Source organism: Aulostomus chinensis, chromosome 2, assembly GCF_037954235.1.
Source record: "Aulostomus chinensis isolate RoL2024-O1b breed Wild chromosome 2, RoL_Achi_v1.0, whole genome shotgun sequence".
NCBI classification, from domain to species: domain Eukaryota; kingdom Metazoa; phylum Chordata; class Actinopteri; order Syngnathiformes; family Aulostomidae; genus Aulostomus; species Aulostomus chinensis.
In genome coordinates, this window is record NC_141321.1 from 28,801,357 (window position 1) to 28,819,550 (window position 18,194).

At 42.9% G+C, this 18,194-nt stretch overlaps 1 protein-coding gene across 19 annotated transcripts in view; it reads left to right on the plus strand.

The window, feature by feature from the left end:
- Nucleotides 1–18,194, plus strand: part of LOC147269674 (uncharacterized) — a 353,014-nt gene that overhangs the window by 208,010 nt on the left and 126,810 nt on the right. For 16 of the 19 annotated variants that reach the window (XR_015110555.1, XR_015110556.1, XR_015110550.1 and 13 more), the window contains 2 exons: nucleotides 11,825–11,861; nucleotides 12,342–12,448. The exons of 2 other annotated variants lie outside the window; for them this stretch is intronic. Coding sequence is in view for 1 of the 17 variants with exons in the window: in XM_086188974.1 (XP_086045100.1) it covers nucleotides 11,825–11,861; nucleotides 12,342–12,448 (144 nt within the window). In the remaining 16 variants the exon portion in view is untranslated. The remainder of the gene's footprint in view (nucleotides 1–11,824; nucleotides 11,862–12,341; nucleotides 12,449–18,194) is intronic. One more of the 19 variants, XR_015110554.1, reaches the window with a different exon arrangement.

The following is an 18,194-nucleotide window of genomic DNA, read 5'->3' on the forward strand; positions in this document are numbered from 1 at the left end:
TGGCAACTGCTGAAGAGTGGGTCAGGGCCTCACAAAAGGTGGGGCATCTCAGGAAGGGAAGAGGCACCACTTCCTTGTTTTCTTCTCCTAGTCCACCACCATTGCAAGATTGATAATTTCATCCCCATCATCATCATCATCATCACCATTTGTCTTATCATTCACACCTCGAGTGCCTCCTCATTTGTGTGCTCATTGCCAAACATTATCGCATCAAGTGTTGTTCGCTACACAGTCTGTCTACAGCACTTGCAGAGTCAGGAGTCAGAGACGGTGCTGTGAAAATGATGAGAGTTTAAAAAAAGGAAAGGAAACTAGACAAGTATGGAGGAGACTAGTATTTCACTTCTCAAGTACTATGCTGGAGAAGTGAAGGGCAGGGGGTGTGTGTATGTGTTTGTGTGTATTGGGGGTGTCTGTTTCAATAGACTGCCACTCAATGGCTGTGAGGAGTAATTGAAAAGCTAATATTGTTCAGCATATCCCAGGGATTACATCGTATTGTGGTAACAAGTATGCAATACTGCAATGTTTATTTTTGGTCAGGCTTTGTTGCAGCCACTAATTGGTGCTGAGTGTGAAAATGTGGTGTGGGCATTATGACGGCTGAGTCATAATGGCAGAAACAGTCCCGCAGTAATCACTTGAACTGTTTTATCTTTGGAAAGTATCCTGACTGAAAATCAGACCTCCACCCAAAGATGAGATCAACGGGTTTTGTTTTACAAATACGTCAAAAAATGAGTCTGAAAATATGTTTGAAACGTGTGTTTATGTCGGTGAGGTTGTAAAATAAGCAGTGTTAGACAAAGCATCTGCTTATGATGTTTATCTCACAAACGCAGAGCCAGCTGTTCTCACGCCTGTTCATTTATTAAACAGACATTAACATTCATGTTAAAAAATCTCACTCAACGTTACTCTATCAGACCGCTGCCATATCTCCCCTCATTGTGAGGTTTATGGCAGATTTTAAATCAATTAAGTATGTAATTTGTAACAACTGCTGAGACTGGTTCAGGCCTAAACAATGGCAATGGGATAACTGCCCTTTAGTGAAGCATCAATGGGCTTACAATGTGCTGAATTAGCTGGCATATTAATGACCAGCCGCAATACCCCTCCATTCTCCTCACCCAAATCTGCTTATGCAAATGGACCATGAATCCAGTTCAAAGGAGTCTCTTTTAAGTGAGGCCTATATCCATCCACAATTGTGAGGGAAAGTGACATGAGAAAAGTTAGGGACACTTGTCTTTTTTTCTCTTCTTCTCACAGAACATGATCCAGTTAGCATGCACCTCCGCTGGTTACTAGCAGGGTAGGGGTTGTCGAGTCCATAGGACCACTCCACGCAGGGGAGGGGTGTGTGTGTGTGTGTGCGCGTGTGTGTGCGCCCATGTGTGTGTACGTGCGTGCGTGCGTGTAGGGAGTGGGTTAATCCAGCCAATAGTGACTGTGTGTTTAAAATGTGGTGTTCAGCAGGGGGGAAAGCAGGACCCATCCAAGTTCATGCCCCTGTGTGAAAGAGAGGAGAAAGGCTGTGAGGTTCGAAGTTGAAGGAATAGAATAATCCCCTTCACATTTGTTAAAGGGCCACTGGTCTTTTGTGTCAGCCAAGACAAATTTGAAAGGCAATGTCATAATGGTTCAATTGGAATGATATCTTTGAACACAATAGATGTGGCTTCTCTCCACGAACAACTTAAAGCCCCATTGTTCCTATTATTGGGCGAGATGTTTGGATACATGCGGACACTCTGAATAAGAATAAATTGTTGTAGTACAACATGTTATAAAATATCCAGCATGATTACACATGTTGCGGTCACATGAATGATGACCGTGAGGAAGGAAGGCAGATGGTAAACTCATTTATTCCGTTGCATGAAGCAGCAAATATTTAGACAAACTAACTGCATTCATTAGAAGTTTGGTTTGGTGTCAACTGATGTGACAACGTGTTTTGAACGAGCGTTCCAAACTTTACACACACAAAAATACTCTGAGGGGGGAAAAAAATGAAAGCAACTGCTTGACCCCCCGTTAAAACCTGTTTCTATTCAGGGGAAATATATTTGAACATGTTGGATTTTCATGTTTGTTTTCTTTGGAGCTTTGACTGACTTTGTTCCTGACATTAGCGATGATGTATATGTTGGATTTAGGAGTGGGAATTCTTGCTGGAGTTAAAAGACCTCGTGTTCTCAAGTGTATGTGATGCCGTCTCACATTTCCATTCGGGGTGAAAGTACAAGCCCCATAGTAAGCACTTTAATATCCTGAATAAATAAGACATTTATCACCACAAGCAGACCTCCTGTTGGAACAGCCTTTCTTTACAATGCCTGACATCATGTGTTTGCCTGCATTTCCCAACAACTGTTGCCTGTGTATCTAGAGGCTTAATGCTAAGTTTATCCATGAAGTGCACATTCAAGGCGCTGTTAACTCTCACAGGGAGTTGCCAATTAAACACAAAGCCTTAATTTATAAATCTAACTCTCTAAGAACACATAATACCCAATTGAGAGGTATTATTTATTATTGCAGGATTTTTCATACGCTTACTGGAAACAGTCCAAGAGGCTGTGTGCCAGCGACAGCCACATTGAGAAGGCTGACATCCTTCACACAACACAACTTTCACAAATGGCTGTAGTGTTCACGTTACACAACTTGCTGTCTTTAATGGGAATCTTTAAAGGACCAATGTGAAGGATCTAGAGACATTAACCAGTGAACCTACGGTGGCCTGCAGGCTGATTTGTCACAGCACCTGCAACCATTTTATTAACAATCAACGAGAGACTTTATTGATCCCTTGATACAGTGAAATTATTTTTTCTTTAGCCTACAACTGCTCAAAGCACAGTTAGGAAAAAGGGAGTAATTGTCATGTTTGGTGCAACTGTTCACACATTCCATTGCTGTAGGAAGTGGAAAATCAGGGCTGAAATGGTGCAGGATGCTGCCAGGCTTCATGTTTGCTGCTAAATTTTCAACACGCTGCTTCACTTTGTGGAACTTTATTTTAAAGTGCACAACCGGTGAGTCTGGGTTGACAATATTAGGATGTAGAGTTAACAAAATCTAAGGGAAGTGACTAGCTTGGCTTTTTAATCACGTAATTTTTAATTTCTCATTTTATTCAGTCATTCATTATACAATATCAGCTACATATTCTATCTTTTAGCCATAGCTGAGCATCATTCCCAAATACATAATAAAACCTACTGGAAAAAAAGAGTAATAGGCCTTTGGAGATTGCTTCAGACAGTATAAAAACTAAAAGCAAAATAACTCCTGTGTAACTTATGACCCACACCTCCTCCTTTCCATCCATCTTGGCAGTGGGGGTGTTGGACGCCGGCCTCTCAGTGAATTTTCCCTCCTTAAAGAAGCTCATAATGGCTGTGTGAAGTCCCTAAGAGGGAGGGTTCCACTAGGTGACAGATTCTTCCTGTCCGTGAAATTCCCCCTGCGATAATTTGTCTTTGTGCTGATGGGCCCGTAACTCCACGCGACATGGGTTATGGCAGCGAGGGCGGGACCGTCCTCATCACCTGCCATCTCCGTGGCCCTCTTGACACCCCACACACATACCCCCCCCACACACACACACCCACACACTCCCCATTCTCCTGCCCCCCCACCTCCCTCCCCCCTTTCATCTCTCCAGCAGGAGCTGTCTCCTTACTGGCAGAGCAACCAAATAATGGAGCTTGTCACAGGCCTTGTTCTTTGTGTTTTTCAGGGCCCAAGAAAAATGCAAACACTCTATTGTAGTCATTAGTTTTCCCATCCTTTCTGCTGGGGCTTGTGGGTGGGGGCTTTGACCTGGTTCAAAAGAGACTTGGGGAGGAATCCAGCTTTTTAGAGAAAGTGAATTCTTGATGTCACATGCTTGGTGTGTGTGCATTGTGCATGGTGAGTGTGCAAACTCCATGTTTATGTATGCAGTTATACTCAATCGTTCTTTGAGGGCATTACCAACAATGTTTTTTGGTATGTACATGACCGTTTTGCTCTATGTTTGCTTTCCTCTTGGCCTCCTGGAACTCATCAGTCATTTGTCTTGATAAGAAGTCTGTTACAGATGTGAGCATACTTAATCATTTGTGTAATGTGCACATGAAATGTCAGGAAATGTGATCTTGGTTTGGCCGGACTGAGTGTTGTGACATGGAATGATGGGACCAAATGGTTTCAGGGAACCCCAACAGGGGTCTGGGTCAGGTGGAGATGTTTGAACTAAGCTACAGGGGTCCTGGAGGAATGTAGGAGCTGATGAAAGATAGAGAATGTCTGCTATGGTCATCGTACAGCTCTATAAAGCAGAAAACAGCCTGACAAGAGTGAAGGTAGCTTTCATTACGGTGTGTTTTTACCACAGGATATCCTTGTGTAAATGTTAGTAATAGCGGTGAAGGGAAATGGTACATAAAAATGGCCGAAAAGTCATTCATTTATGGTTTGAAAAAGTGTTTTGGAGAAGGAGGTACCACTAACAATACACACTTGAGTAAGTTTTCTTGTTGCTGCTCACAAATCTTGTGCACCAGTATAAATGGAGAAATGGAATCAAGTCTACCATCCCAGATAGACCATTCAGGGTCTGGTGTAACATAGAAACCTTGAAAAGCCTCAACATGCCTAAACAGAAACCATACACAGAAAAGATGACTCTGTGCCGGTGCTGTTATGATATTGTGTGGATGCATGTTGAGACAATCAATTTTGGCCTGATTGAGAAGCTCATCAATAGGCAAGGATAGACAAAGATGAAGCCAGTGCTTGCTGGCTTTGTGCTCACTTTAAATTCAGCTGTTATCTGGAATGTACCAGCTGTCCACTGTACACAAAAAACTGCTGCCGTTCCCAAACCCGATCCTGGCATTTGCACTGAGTGAAGGCGGACTGAGGAAGCGCTCGCCCCAGGCCTCTGGGGTATGACTCGGGTCCCCTGGGAAGAAACTGATGGACAGGAGTGGAGGGGAATAAAGCAACAGGCTTGCACTCACACCAGGCTGTGTATATGTCTGAAAAAGGTGAATGATTCAGCAGTGTGTGTCTGTGTGTTTGTAAGTGTGTGTGTGCGTCTGAGTGTGTGCGTCTGAGTGTGTGTGCGTTTGCATGCAATCGCTAGCCTGCAAACGTGTGTCAGATTTCTGAGTGGCAGACGTTTGCAGACATTCAAAGAAGTACTTTTAAAGATGCCTGTGTAAATATAGCCATGAAAAAACAGTGTCATATTTAAACACGGCACATGTACACACATCCACACTGCTCAGCAATCAGTCTCTCAGACCAAAGCTAGAGAGCCCCCTTATAGCCTGATCACCCAAAGAGCGTGATAGATGATGTCAGGTACTTTGAAGTAAAGCTTATCTAAATATTGCATCAAGAATTGCCCTTTTACATACAATCTCTCCATTCAACAAATCAGTCTCTCACACAGACGCCTGCCTGAACCTCCATGCAGCATTGAAGCGTGTCAATGTGACTTCTGTAAACAGTCCAGTTGCATTCTGCTGTAATGTTCCTCACAACATGTTTCAACTCATATGATATGAAAGTGCATTTGTGCATGTTTGTGCAGATGCACTGGCTTTGTTTATTGCTCATTTTCCTGGAAGCACAGTCACTCCTGCTGTATAATATTTTGTTCACAGTTCATTTGATGTTGTTATCTCGCATTAGCCACAGTATTCCTCCTCATCTGTAGCTAGTGCTTTGCTGAGCCCTCAGGTTATAGGCCCTCATCTCAGCCTTCTTACTAAACGACTTAACCAAACTAATGAATTACCCAATTAATCAGAGCAGGACCCTCTCTCTGCCCTTAAGTGCTCGTTTATAGAAGGAGACCGCCCCTTTGACCTCCATCCCTCTAGGGCTGTTTCAACCAGCTTCGCTGCGTAACATTAAATAAATATCATTTCAAGGCCATATTAATTCCTCACATACCCATCCATAAGTAATTAGTCACACTTACTGTATGCATTCCAGGTTGTCAATACATGTGTGTCTCAGCAGTGTGTGTGTGTGTGTGTGTGTTTGCCAGCACTGCAGACCCATGTCGGTGTATATGTGTGTGTTTAATCCATTTAAACCAAGTCCAATTCAGCCACTTCCTTTCTCTGTGAACCTTATCTGTAGCTGCTGGGGACAAAAATCATTTGCAGGAGAGTAAAATGACTGAAAATAATGGAGAAATATCAAGTGCATCTTTTTGCCCCCCCATTTATTCCGCCCGCTGAGTGAGCTTTATCGGGCCTAACACATCGCAACATAACCCTCCTTTTTTATTTTACTTAGATTTTATTTTTGCCCAGTCAAACTTTTCATTTTCCGACAGATTGAGGCACACTATTTAACACTTTTATTCATCTGTGCCTGCAGGCAGGGAGTCAATAAAAATGGGAGAGATTTGCAGGCTGCTCTTCTTCCCCCTTCCCTTTGTGTGCAAAGTGGCAGCCGCGAATTTAATCGAGGGAGAATGTTGTGATTACTTAATGGTTTCGCAGGCAGCCATGGACTGGAGAATTAAATTCCGCATCTGCTTTCCAAGGCGTTAATCTCCTCTCCTCACATTCCGCCTGTTATGATGTGCACACAAGAGATAATGTTAAAACTGACTAAAGCAGGGTAAACCAGCGCAGGCTGTTATTGGCTTTATAATTACATAATTAACTTTTTGTTTCTAATCGTTATGGAGGTAATGGCTCTGCTTAAACTGGGGGCATCTGCTGAGCAGAAAAAACAAATAAAAAATCAATAATCCATAGAATGCCATTACAGTAAGTGCTTAGTCTTGAATCACAAGAGAGACAGAAAGATGGTGCAAAAAGGGAGAGCATGTTTGTCTCTTCTCTTTTTTATCTTTCCTTCTTTTCTTGCGTGGTAAATGATTCTCGTTTGGAGATGAGAGTGTTATCTGTGGGAGCGGAGGCCCAGCATCTGTGGGGAGCAGCAGGGTATCAGGCTATGCCAGGTGCATGGCAGGAGAAAGGGGGCCAAGCGCCACCGTAAATTACACCTGGCCTCCCAGCACCGCTATTGTAAGGCGATTGACCCGCTCCAAATTAATTCCATTTTCTGCAGGTCCCTCCTTATTTCTAATTTACATTGTGATCATATATGTCTGAAAAATGATATCATAAAAAAGATGAATGTACTAATTACCTCCCCTCTTATCTCTCCTTCGCCCGGTGCTCACCCCTTTGGACTTACTCCTCGCAGTATGTAAGTATGTCACTTATTTCATTGTGACAGGCATAATGTATTCACAAAAGTGCACCATAAATACAGGCGTTCAGGTTGGCCACCTTGCACTCACATCAGGGGCCTCACAATGCCATGCCTGCTCAAATGAATGGCGAATTGACAAACATTTCGAGAGCCAAATTACCCCTGGTGTCACTGTGAAATTAGGTTCTTGACCCGGCCTCTGATGCATGCTTATATTTCTACATATTTTCCCCATCGATTTTCATGCATGGCATCCAGCCATTGCAGTGTGAGACGAGGCTCCCTTTGAGAAAGGGGTTAGGGGTATTTTAATACACCTGTGAAATGAGACTCTACTCGTCATGAATATGCTAAAGTGGAGCTGTCACAGCAGTCAGAGTGATATCCTCTCACCTCTGCCAGATGAGCTGGGGGGGGGGGGGGTAACTGACTTCTACTCTGAGGGATAGGGGGACCAAGCTTATGCTGCCTGCCTCTGTCATTTTAACAAATAGGCTTATTAACAGTTCAGAGGCCAAGGACAAAACCAAGGTTATGCAACTGTACTGACGTATGAGAGAATATGAGAGAAATATTGAGTTAGCTGATAGGTCCTGATCGTGTGTGTACCCATTTCATTACTACACAGCCTTGTCTGAATGTCTTCTATGTCCAGCTGTCAGGGAGAAACCTCCTCAAGTGTCTGCTCACCTTGGGATGAACTTGTAGTCGCCCTGTCAACATCTGTTTGTTTAAGAATTCACCTTAGAAATGACTTTGACTTTGTGTGCGTCTGTCTAGCTTTTTTTTTTTCCCCCCTCTCTCTCTTTTGGCGTCTGCTAGGCTCCTCAGCGTGCACGCTCCATCATTTTACGCTGTACTCCATGACACTATGCTTTGGCACTTGACCTCCTGACCTCATTCCCAGATTCCTAGAGCTGACCTTCGCAGCCCAGCATGACCAGCAATATAATGGTAATTCTCTGAGGTCAACAATGTTAACACAAACCTCCCAAGAACATATGAAACAATGTCGAGCAGTGTCACATGGATATCATTAGATGTTCTTCTGAAATACGATGTATTCTACTACTTATCTTGGGTTAATCTTCATACTGTGTAGCTGGTTCTCTGCATCTTCCCTATGATGCACCATCTTTAAAGAAGGCATCTGTAAAAAAAAAACAAAAAAAACAACTTCTTTTATACCACAAGAAATACCTCATTTATCTGAACAGAGAGACTCTGGGACAAAGTCTTACTTTCACCTCTGAAACTTTTGAAGGAGAGTACAGCCTGGTGTGACAAACCGTGCTTTCCTTAGAAACACTTCATTTTGTGTGTAGCCATTACCCTTTGGTGTCACATTTGGCATTTGTTTTAAGTTGAGCTTTTTCAGCACAAAGGCACTATCTCCAGCTTTAAAAGCCTGTGTGAAACGCTTTGCTTAACCTGCTGACACAAAGGAACCACTTAAGCTGTTTTCCCCTTCATCCTCTACAAGCGCAATGACTCACTTTCCATTTGAAATCAATAACAGGGCATGCCTGTGACTGAAGGTAACCACAGTAAGAGGACATACAGTATACATACTAAAATATATCATCACCTAAAGGCCATGGGGGTCATTCAGCCTATAACCCACAGATAGTGCTGAACATCCATATGTTTGTACTGTATGTTCGCGTTTGGATTTGCACATGTGCATCTGTAGACTTTTCAGGGGCTTTTCTCCTTTAACCAAACAAAACACTGAGAGAGCTTTGCAGACCTGTTGAAAGAGCACCAGAGATGGCTGCTGCTGGAACAGGAGCGGACACAGTGAGTTGCCCCTGAGGGGGAGCGTCGAGGGTCGAGGCATGGGTACACCGTCATCCCTCGCTGCTTGGATGTCTGGAGGGCGTGAGGCCACCTGGCTAAAGAAGGGAGTGGCAGTGATTAATGCACCTTGTTTAGAGTGCCGTCATCAGAATGAGACAGACAAGAGCTCAGGATGATGGATGAGGGCCGGAGCAAGGGCTGATAAGACATGGCCCATGAATCTGTTCTACATCATCGGCTCCTTTGATCATTGACAGAAGTTCAGAGTTGGGCCTGTGCATCTGTCCAAACAAACAAAAGCATCTTTCCTCCCAGAATCCTACCTTACTCTACAGCATGACCACCTCCCACCTCCAATACCTCGCCGCTCAGGTTAGCTGTCACTCGAAAAAACAAACAGCTTTGAGACAAAAGTGGAATGGTAAAGAAGGGACGCATTCTGAGTGCACAATGGGGTGATAAAGAAAGAAAGAGAGGACAACATGGATTGGAGAAGATAGTGAGACACAGAGAGTGAGCAAAGTAGCCATAAGGGGGGCTTGGAGTCTGTGAACCATGGCAGCACGGTTTAAAGCCCCCCAAAAGGAGCCCTCCTCTGCAATGACAGATTCCGCAGATAAGAGATGATCCATGAAAGCCGATCGGTGTGCTGACAGCAGGAGAGAGGCCTTGGCCCCGGCCGGCAGGGTGCATTACTGTGGGCAAACGCAGCTGTCAGGGCCAAACGGGCCCTCAGCTTTCTGCCATGCCACCAAACTGACGTCACACAGCCGGAGCCAGGGCCTGTCCACCCCCTTCCTCACTCCCTCCAGTCACCGTACACTGCATTCCAGCACTGAAACATTTCCACGCCAGTCTATTTCACAACTTCATTTGGGGTACATATATATTTATATATCTCTGCTGAAAGGTGTTGAAATCAACCCAGCTCAGCAATTCGTTCACATATTGACAATGTGTAAAGGAATGCAGGGGCGCACTGAGTAAAGGATTTCTGACAGGTAAAGCATAAAAGATTAGACTTGGATTTATTCTTGAGAATCGCATTGAGCCACAGTTACGAGGTCTCTTTTACTCTTCTAACACTGTTAGATTAAGGAGCTTTAGCACTAGTCTCAAGATAGACAGACAGAAATATGGACAGCATGGAAAATGAGATCCACTGTGTAAAACAGGAGACTTTCATGTACTTTCCCTGCTGAACACGCAGCCGCATGGCGCTTATTCGACCAGCCTCCAAAGAAAATTACCCCATATACCAAGGGAGCTGAGAAAAAAGGAGAGTAGACGATTCCTTCAAGGAAATGAAAGGCAATAATAAGCTATTTAATTTATACTTGAAATTATTTTATGCTCAATAGATATACTCTGGGTCCTTATTGCTATTTAAATGATTATTCTCGCTAAATTATTTTAATCCATTTTCAGAGGAAAAATTTTTACATCCTCATTTAAACAGCTAAATGGGGGCATCTTTAAACTTCATACGGTCGACATAGTAAATTAAAGAACTAAAAGGCCTCCTTTTATTTTGGCATTCATTTCAAAGTATTATCTCTGTAATGGATATCCTCTCATACAGCTGAATTATTCTACAAATAAACGCCGTGCCTGAAATGCACAATCTTATGGCTCATTGACTTATTGTTTTTGAGCATGTCCTTTTACTGGCAGGCTTTAAAACAACCTCAAAGTACAGAAAACTGATAAGCTGAGTTATATCGTCTTTCTTAACTGCAGTCAGAATCTCTATGATTAACAAGCAGACCATAAACATACAGGAGTCTTGTTTTTTTTGCCTTTGATCGTAATATTATTAAAGGTTGGGTGGAAACACCAATGTGAGAAAGAGCCTGATAAACAGATTTCCAGTTCTGTAGCTATATGAGAAGAAGAGCTGTGAATATCCACCGCATAGCTCTGACCTTGGTCTAAGAGCTGATTGCTTTTGTCTTTGTCTCTTTTTGATCTTGTATCTCTTTGAGTCCCATTTCACCTCTGTCCATGTCTAAATCCTGTCTCGCTCTCTTCCTCCTCACTCGCTTCTCTTCATTCTCTTGCTCACCTTTCTACTTGCATTAAAAGCTAAGGTGAAAAACATGAAAAGATTGGTGACCTTTTAATGAAAATGTCAGTATTCCTGTAGTGTAGAGAGAGGAGTGTCTATGTTCCAGAGACCAAGCATAGTCTCCATGACACTTGAGCTTTCACAAACTCAACTACATGTTCCATGACAGCTCCTAAATGTCTTTTTCTTTCTCCATTTTTTTTCCTGTGACATGGGGCCTCCTTAAGCTTTCTCTATATTTTGTTCTTATATCTTGGTTTGGTTACAGTGATGTCATAACTATAAAAATATGCATGACGATCCTATGTATCCTATTCAGAAGCAGCGTGAGCTGAAATAAAGTAGCAGCTGAGACGACACATGAAGATGTAGCATCTGCACAAGCTAAATCTCATCCAGATGTTTTGCATCGGAAGCAGGACACTTGCAAAGGAAATAAAAAAGAAGACTTGATAAATAATTCCTTGGTGATTCCACTGAAATGGTTCAACCATTTACCTGGGAAAAAAATATCACTCAGGGCTAATGTCACATTGATGTCTTCTTTTCTATCTTGTCTTACCTCCTTTACTTGGGTTTCAAAGTCCACCATGAGACATTTAAATGTAGATCTTCCTGAGCGAGCAGGTGCCACACAGAGCAGTCATGATCATTCGATTGTACCTCTGCATTTTGTCATGTTTTGTCTTGTGTCTCTATTTTTAGTGTGGCGAAGAGACGTCAAGGCGAAGGTGTACTTTAAGTAAGTGACAACCTGACGCCCAGCTTTATTTGATGCTTGCCAGATCAAAGCCTCACTGCAGGGCACGCTAATTTGAAGTCCACCGCAGTGATGATAGCTGTGCATGATTACCCCACAATGGCACTCCTATTAATCACATCACTCTGATTATTCTAATTTGATTCGACTTCATGATGCCCCCCCTCCGTCCTACCTCTCTCTCCCTCTGTTTCCTCTATCCCTCTCTCGCTCTCTCTCTCTCATCACCGTCATCACAATGCCTCCCAATAAAACTGTCAAGTGGGGCGACTGCTCTCTGCAGTAAGTGGATGACATTTTAAAGGCTACAACATGACTGACAGTGTACTCACAGAGGGAGGGAGTTAGAGTGCAGGGGGGGGGGGGCTGAGACAAGGAAAGAGAGGGAGAGAGAGACAAGGAAGATGAGGGAAGGAGGGGATGCCCATGTTAATAGTTACAAATGACTAATTTCTCCCCCAGCAGGTGCCAGAGCCAGACAAACCAGATAAATATTGAGATTCCTCCTCGCACCGCAGCATGTGAAATCAAACCCAACTGTTTCTCTCCTGAAGTGACGGGCCCATCAGGTAGCTCACCCCATCACTCTGCCTGCCTAATTGTTCTGTGTGTATATGTTGCACACTGATCCGAACCTGAACAGGACCCGCTTTACCACATGAATACAGTCTGGTTTATTTTAAACAGCATTTGTTGAGACGTACAAAAAATACTCATGAAATAATAGTATGTATATATATTTTAACAGGACCATGTATCAATATTATGTCCCATGTCTCATTTTTATACATTCAAATAGGATGTAAGTGATAGGAATCGAGATATGATTAAAAAGCGAGAGGATTATTCTGAAATGTCAGTTCATCAGGAATCAAAAGAATAACTTTGCTGTTCTGACTGACAACCTGTCAGCAAAGCCTCAGTTCATGAGATCATTTTAAATCTGCAGATCCGTTTGCCCGTTAACTGATTTATTCTAGCTTGGCTATGATGCTGATTAAACACACACACACACACACACATATATATATGTGTGTGTGTGTGTATATATATATATATATATATATATATATATATATATATATATATATATATATATATATATATATATATATATATATATATATATATATATACACACACACACATATATATATGTATATATATATATACACATATATATGTATGTGTATATATGTATACATATATACACATATGTATGTGTATATATATATATGTATATATATGTATGTATATATATATGTGTGTATATATATATATATGTATATATATGTATGTGTGTGTGTGTGTGTGTGTGTGTGTGTGTGTGTGTGTGTGTGTGTGTGTGTGTGAGAGAAGGACTTTGCTAGAGTTGATCATGTCTTAATTACTTCGGACAGATAAGTATAAAGCCGACTCAAGAAAACATTCATCAAGCAAGATTTAAGTGGCTGCCATTTGTTTTATTCAGTTGCAACACCACACGGTCTCTGCTTTAACAAATGTTCAGGTACTGGCAGCAGCCAGCCACCTGCAGACAGTTCTGGCTTTGCTGCTGCTGTCGACCTGCAGTCAGAGCTCTGGTGGGAGGCAGAGGGCACTGAGGCCAAGACCAGCAGCTCATCCGGCAGCCAGGAGGAGAGCTTTACCCCTCTGCTGTGCTGGTCCTCACTGTACTCACCTCCTCTAACTAGCGAATGGACAGAAGCCTCAGAAGGAGAGTAGGGTTTGTCAGCGGCTTAGGGACAGGACCAGGAGCTCATTGTCTGCCTCCTGGAGGCCAGCACCAACACAGTGCTGGAGGTCCAGGCTGTTTTGGACCCATTAGGTGGACTGGAGCCCACAGAGCTAGGTCTCTGTTTCATTTTCTAAAGGGAGCCTAGACTAAAGGGGGGTCGTGTTCATTTGGGGGGGGGGGGGGGGGGGTCTTGTGTGACCACCATTTGTCTTATGCAATACGGTACATCTTCATAGAGTTGACCAAATGGAATGTTTGTCTACTCCTCTTGAATGGCGGTGCCATGTTGCTGGATATTTGCAGGAATTGGAACATGCTGCAGATCCATAGCATCCCAAACATGCTCAGTGGCTGACATGTCTGGTGAGGATTAAGAGCAGTGCAACAACTGGTATGGAACCTCAGGAATCTGTGTTCAGATCTATAGAGCTGCGCTTTATCAAGCTGCCACATGAGGTGATGGCAGCAGACGAATGGCACGACAACAGGCTTCAGGATCCCTGTGCAATCAAATTGTTGTAATAAAAATGCAGCTATTTTTTATTGTCCATAGCCTCTGCCTACCTGTACCATAACCACCACTGTGGGTGGCACTAACAATGATGACATCAGCAAACCGCTCGCCCACATAATACCATACATGCTGTCTGCCATCTGCTTGGTACAGTTTAAGCTACGACAACACACTCTAGTCAGGTCAAGACCCCGGTGAGGGTGACAAGCTCTCAGATCAGCTTCCTAGAGACAGATTTTAAAAGTTTCTGCAGAAATAATTTGATGGGCCAAACCAATAATTGCACCAGGTTTGTTGGTGGCTGATCTCTTACAATCTCAGAACCCGATGTGGCGGTCCTGGGCCAGTGCATGTGGCCTGTGGTTGTGAGGCTTGTTAGATGTGCTGCCTGATTCTTGGAAAGTTCATTGACACATCTGTGCTGTAATCATCCTGTTTAACCAGCATGCTGTTACGCCGCACCTGTCAGGTGCTCATGAACAAAGATTTTTTTACAAATCTGTGAATACATTTAGTCAGAATGAAACCTTTTGCTTGCATGTAAGCAATCGGTAAATGGCAGCATATGTCCTAACCTGAAGGTTACTGTTTCCATCCTTGGTGTGTGTGTGTGTGTGTGTGTGTGTGTGTGTGTGTGTGTGTGTTTGTGTGTGTCTGTGTGTGTGCGTGCGTGCGTACGTGTGTAAAGCCCTTATTGGTCTCTAGAATACAAAAGTGACATTGATGCAGACCATTTACCTGTAACATTTTCAGAAGTTTTGTTTTATTTTTGGACTGCCCTATATGTCAAGGTGAAGTCATGTAATGAGAAAACAGTGTAATCCATGAAGTCAAACAGCAACTGAAGCCCCAAGAGTCCAAAAGAACCCTTAAATTCCTGCACTCACCTGCAGCATGACCTGCCACAGACCTCTCAGGCCAGTAGGTGATTAAGTCTAGTCTCCCACTCTCAAATGAATTTGACCAAAGCCAATCCAGTGTCAGCTGTATTATAACATTTAGTCACTGATTTATGAGGTCGTAATGGAAAGAATTTGAATTTTGAAAAAAAAAAAAAAGTACACAATGCAGACATGATGTTACCCCCCACCAACACCCCTAAAAAAGAATCCAGAAATGACCTTTTTCCTGTTGATAGAAGTTAATTATTCCATCCCGGGACACAGCCTCGCTCAATGAGGCCACAACTCAGAGCAAGAGTGGAAAGCTCCACCCAGAGTGTCAGGGTCCAGCCAGTGAGAGTTTTTGTGCGTCATATGCAATCTGTCCCGGTTCAGAGCTGAGACAACACCAGAGCACATCCTCTTTACAGACAATGGACCTGGCCTGCCATGTAATACCCACACAGCAGGCGTCCACCACTCTGTAGAGGGCAGGAAGCTCCTCCAGCTGACCCACTGCCTCCTCACATATACAGTCACAGGAAGTTCCCTTGGCCAGCCTGTATTCAGGAGTGATCCTTACCTCCCCGTTACATACTGTTCCAGGAGAGAGGTTCACGTCAATTGGCCAGTGGTCAGGTTTCCATTCATATGTGTTACAAATATTAATGGCATTTTCAAAAAAAAAAATCTTCAAACCCAAATGAGAATTAGTGTTTCCATCCACTACCGTTGAGCGAGTATGATGAGTTGGTCCATCAGGGCAAGCAGTGAGTTTCTCTAATCTCTTCTCCTTCGTCAGAGCAAGACTTGCGTTTTCATGTCTTTAATCGTTCACTCAATATCTAAACTCTTATCAAAGCGTTTCAGTTAGCTGAGGTTTATTGTCAGAGTCCCAAAGTCTGTATCGTTCACTCCATATCTAAACTCTTAACCAAAGTGTTCACTCCATATCTAAACTCTTACCAAAGCGTTTCAGTTAGCTGAGGTTTATTGTCAGAGTCCCAAAGTCTGTATCTAAAGTTACTGCTTTTATTCACTTAAGTCATTTCTTTGAACAGCAGTTCTTACCCACACATTTACATGTTAAACAACCTAAAAAGTACAACTTACTCACTAAATGTCTTTAAAGGGTGCTGATCCAAACAAGGTGATGTGAATGATCGCGACCTCTTAACACCACATTGTCTGCTGCTGGCACGTGCAGTAATGTGTACAAATTCTTTGGTGACACAGTGTAAATCTTAGCTTTTTTTTGAGGCAGCCACACAAAGCCCCCATCTCCATGTCATCATGCGTGAGATGAGTTTTTGAGCTACTTTCCTTTTTTTTTTTTTTTTGGTGCCTACACCTAACCAGACCTCAACTGTATTGAAACATCAGAACACGCTACTTCCTTGACAGGAAATCTCATTTCAAAGATTTCTACATTACAAACTAACAACGACTGCTGCCGAAGCACTACGTTGTACAAGCAGGGAGTTTTTGTGTTAACCTCAAAAATAGCGTCTGTATCGACTGTGTATTTGCATTTTTTTCATTGTGCCACCACCACGTAATGTAATGTTAACAGGTCATGGTCATGTCGAGCCAGAGGTCACTGATGAAACAAAAGCCATACTTCAGCACTTGCAGACGAGTGTATCAAATTTATAATAAAGCAGCAGAATAAAAAACAGACGCCCTTGGTCTTCCTCAGCCGTGACACTGTTTTGGTTTTAACAGCATATAAAGTCACCCTCAGCTCAGATTAAAGGCTCTGCAGGTCCCTGTTGCAAGAGGATCGTTCTTTTTTATTTTATAATGGGAGTTAAATGCTTGCTACGTCTGCACTCGATCACAACTGCCATAAAGCACATTAACACTTTCAAAAAAAAAAACCAACGTAAAAAGCAACTCAAGTTTGTGAAATTGAGGTAATTTTGCTGTTTCCATCCATCCCTCCATCCATCCATTTTCTTCTGCTTATCCTGTTAAGGGTTGGGGGGGGGGGGGGGTGTGGAGCCTATCCCAGCAGGGCGAGAGGCGGGGTTCACCCTGGACGGGTCGCCAGCCCATCGCAGGGCCAACATAGAGAGACAGACAACCATTCACACTTTGCTGTTTCCATTGAGCTTTTCGAATGCAGAACTTCCACAATGTGCAATTAGGCATGTTAAAGTAGCTATTTTTTTGTCCTCTCTAGTGTTTTATAAATACAATTAATATTCCAAAGGAGGAAAAGAAATGGAAACACGTGGAATGATAATCATTTCCATTGTCATTATTCTAAAATTATGAACACATTTCTTTAAAAGATAAAACAAATTGAAGTACATCTGGTGGCTCCTGACATCTGCACCGATGCTGTCAAAGTCACTCCACTCCCTCTCATGTCATTCTTGGACACTGCAAGCATCGGTATTGCATGAGGCATTATCAATAGAGATCTACACAGGGACTCGATAAAAGCCTTTAGCTGTAGTGAAGCACACATTCTCCATTGTGTTGGTTTAGGAAAGAAAAACTCCTTTGAAATTGCCCGTGTCTGCAGATGTCACTGGAAGTTCAACAAGATTAGATATGGGACAGTTTTCTTTGCCTCTATTTGCTTTTGTTTGCTGTAGGTGAGAGTGACACAAAAGGAATGTGTGTGTTTCATGTTTAACATTACAACTACATGCCTGTATATGAATGTGCAGTTTTAAAGAGGACAAAACACAGTTAAATAAACAAAAAAAAAAAATAACACATTCATAAGCACACACACATATACAAGACCCCCTGCTGTCTTTAATACACTCTGTAGGCCTGTAATATTCACACCTATCAGACCAGAATGCCCAGACAGACTGGCCCATTTGGCATACAGATGGCTCTCCTGGTAAAGTATGGTGTAATTGGTGCACAACCATGGCACTGCGTGGCCTACCAGCCAGGGGGAACATATTTTTTGGACAAAGGGCAAGAAGTTTTTGGCTCAGTGGTGAATTGTGGAAGAGTCGGGGGCCATAATGCTGTAGCCATATGTTGTGTAAATCTTATAGAGCCTGTATGTCTTTGTGCATATTGCTGGAGGGTCACATGTCTTTGTGTTCCGTGTGTGATGGTGTGACACTGCCATTATGGATGAGTGCTGACAGCCGGTGGAATGGCCACAGACAGAGGGCTTGTACTTGTTGTGTTAACACTGGCGGGACACA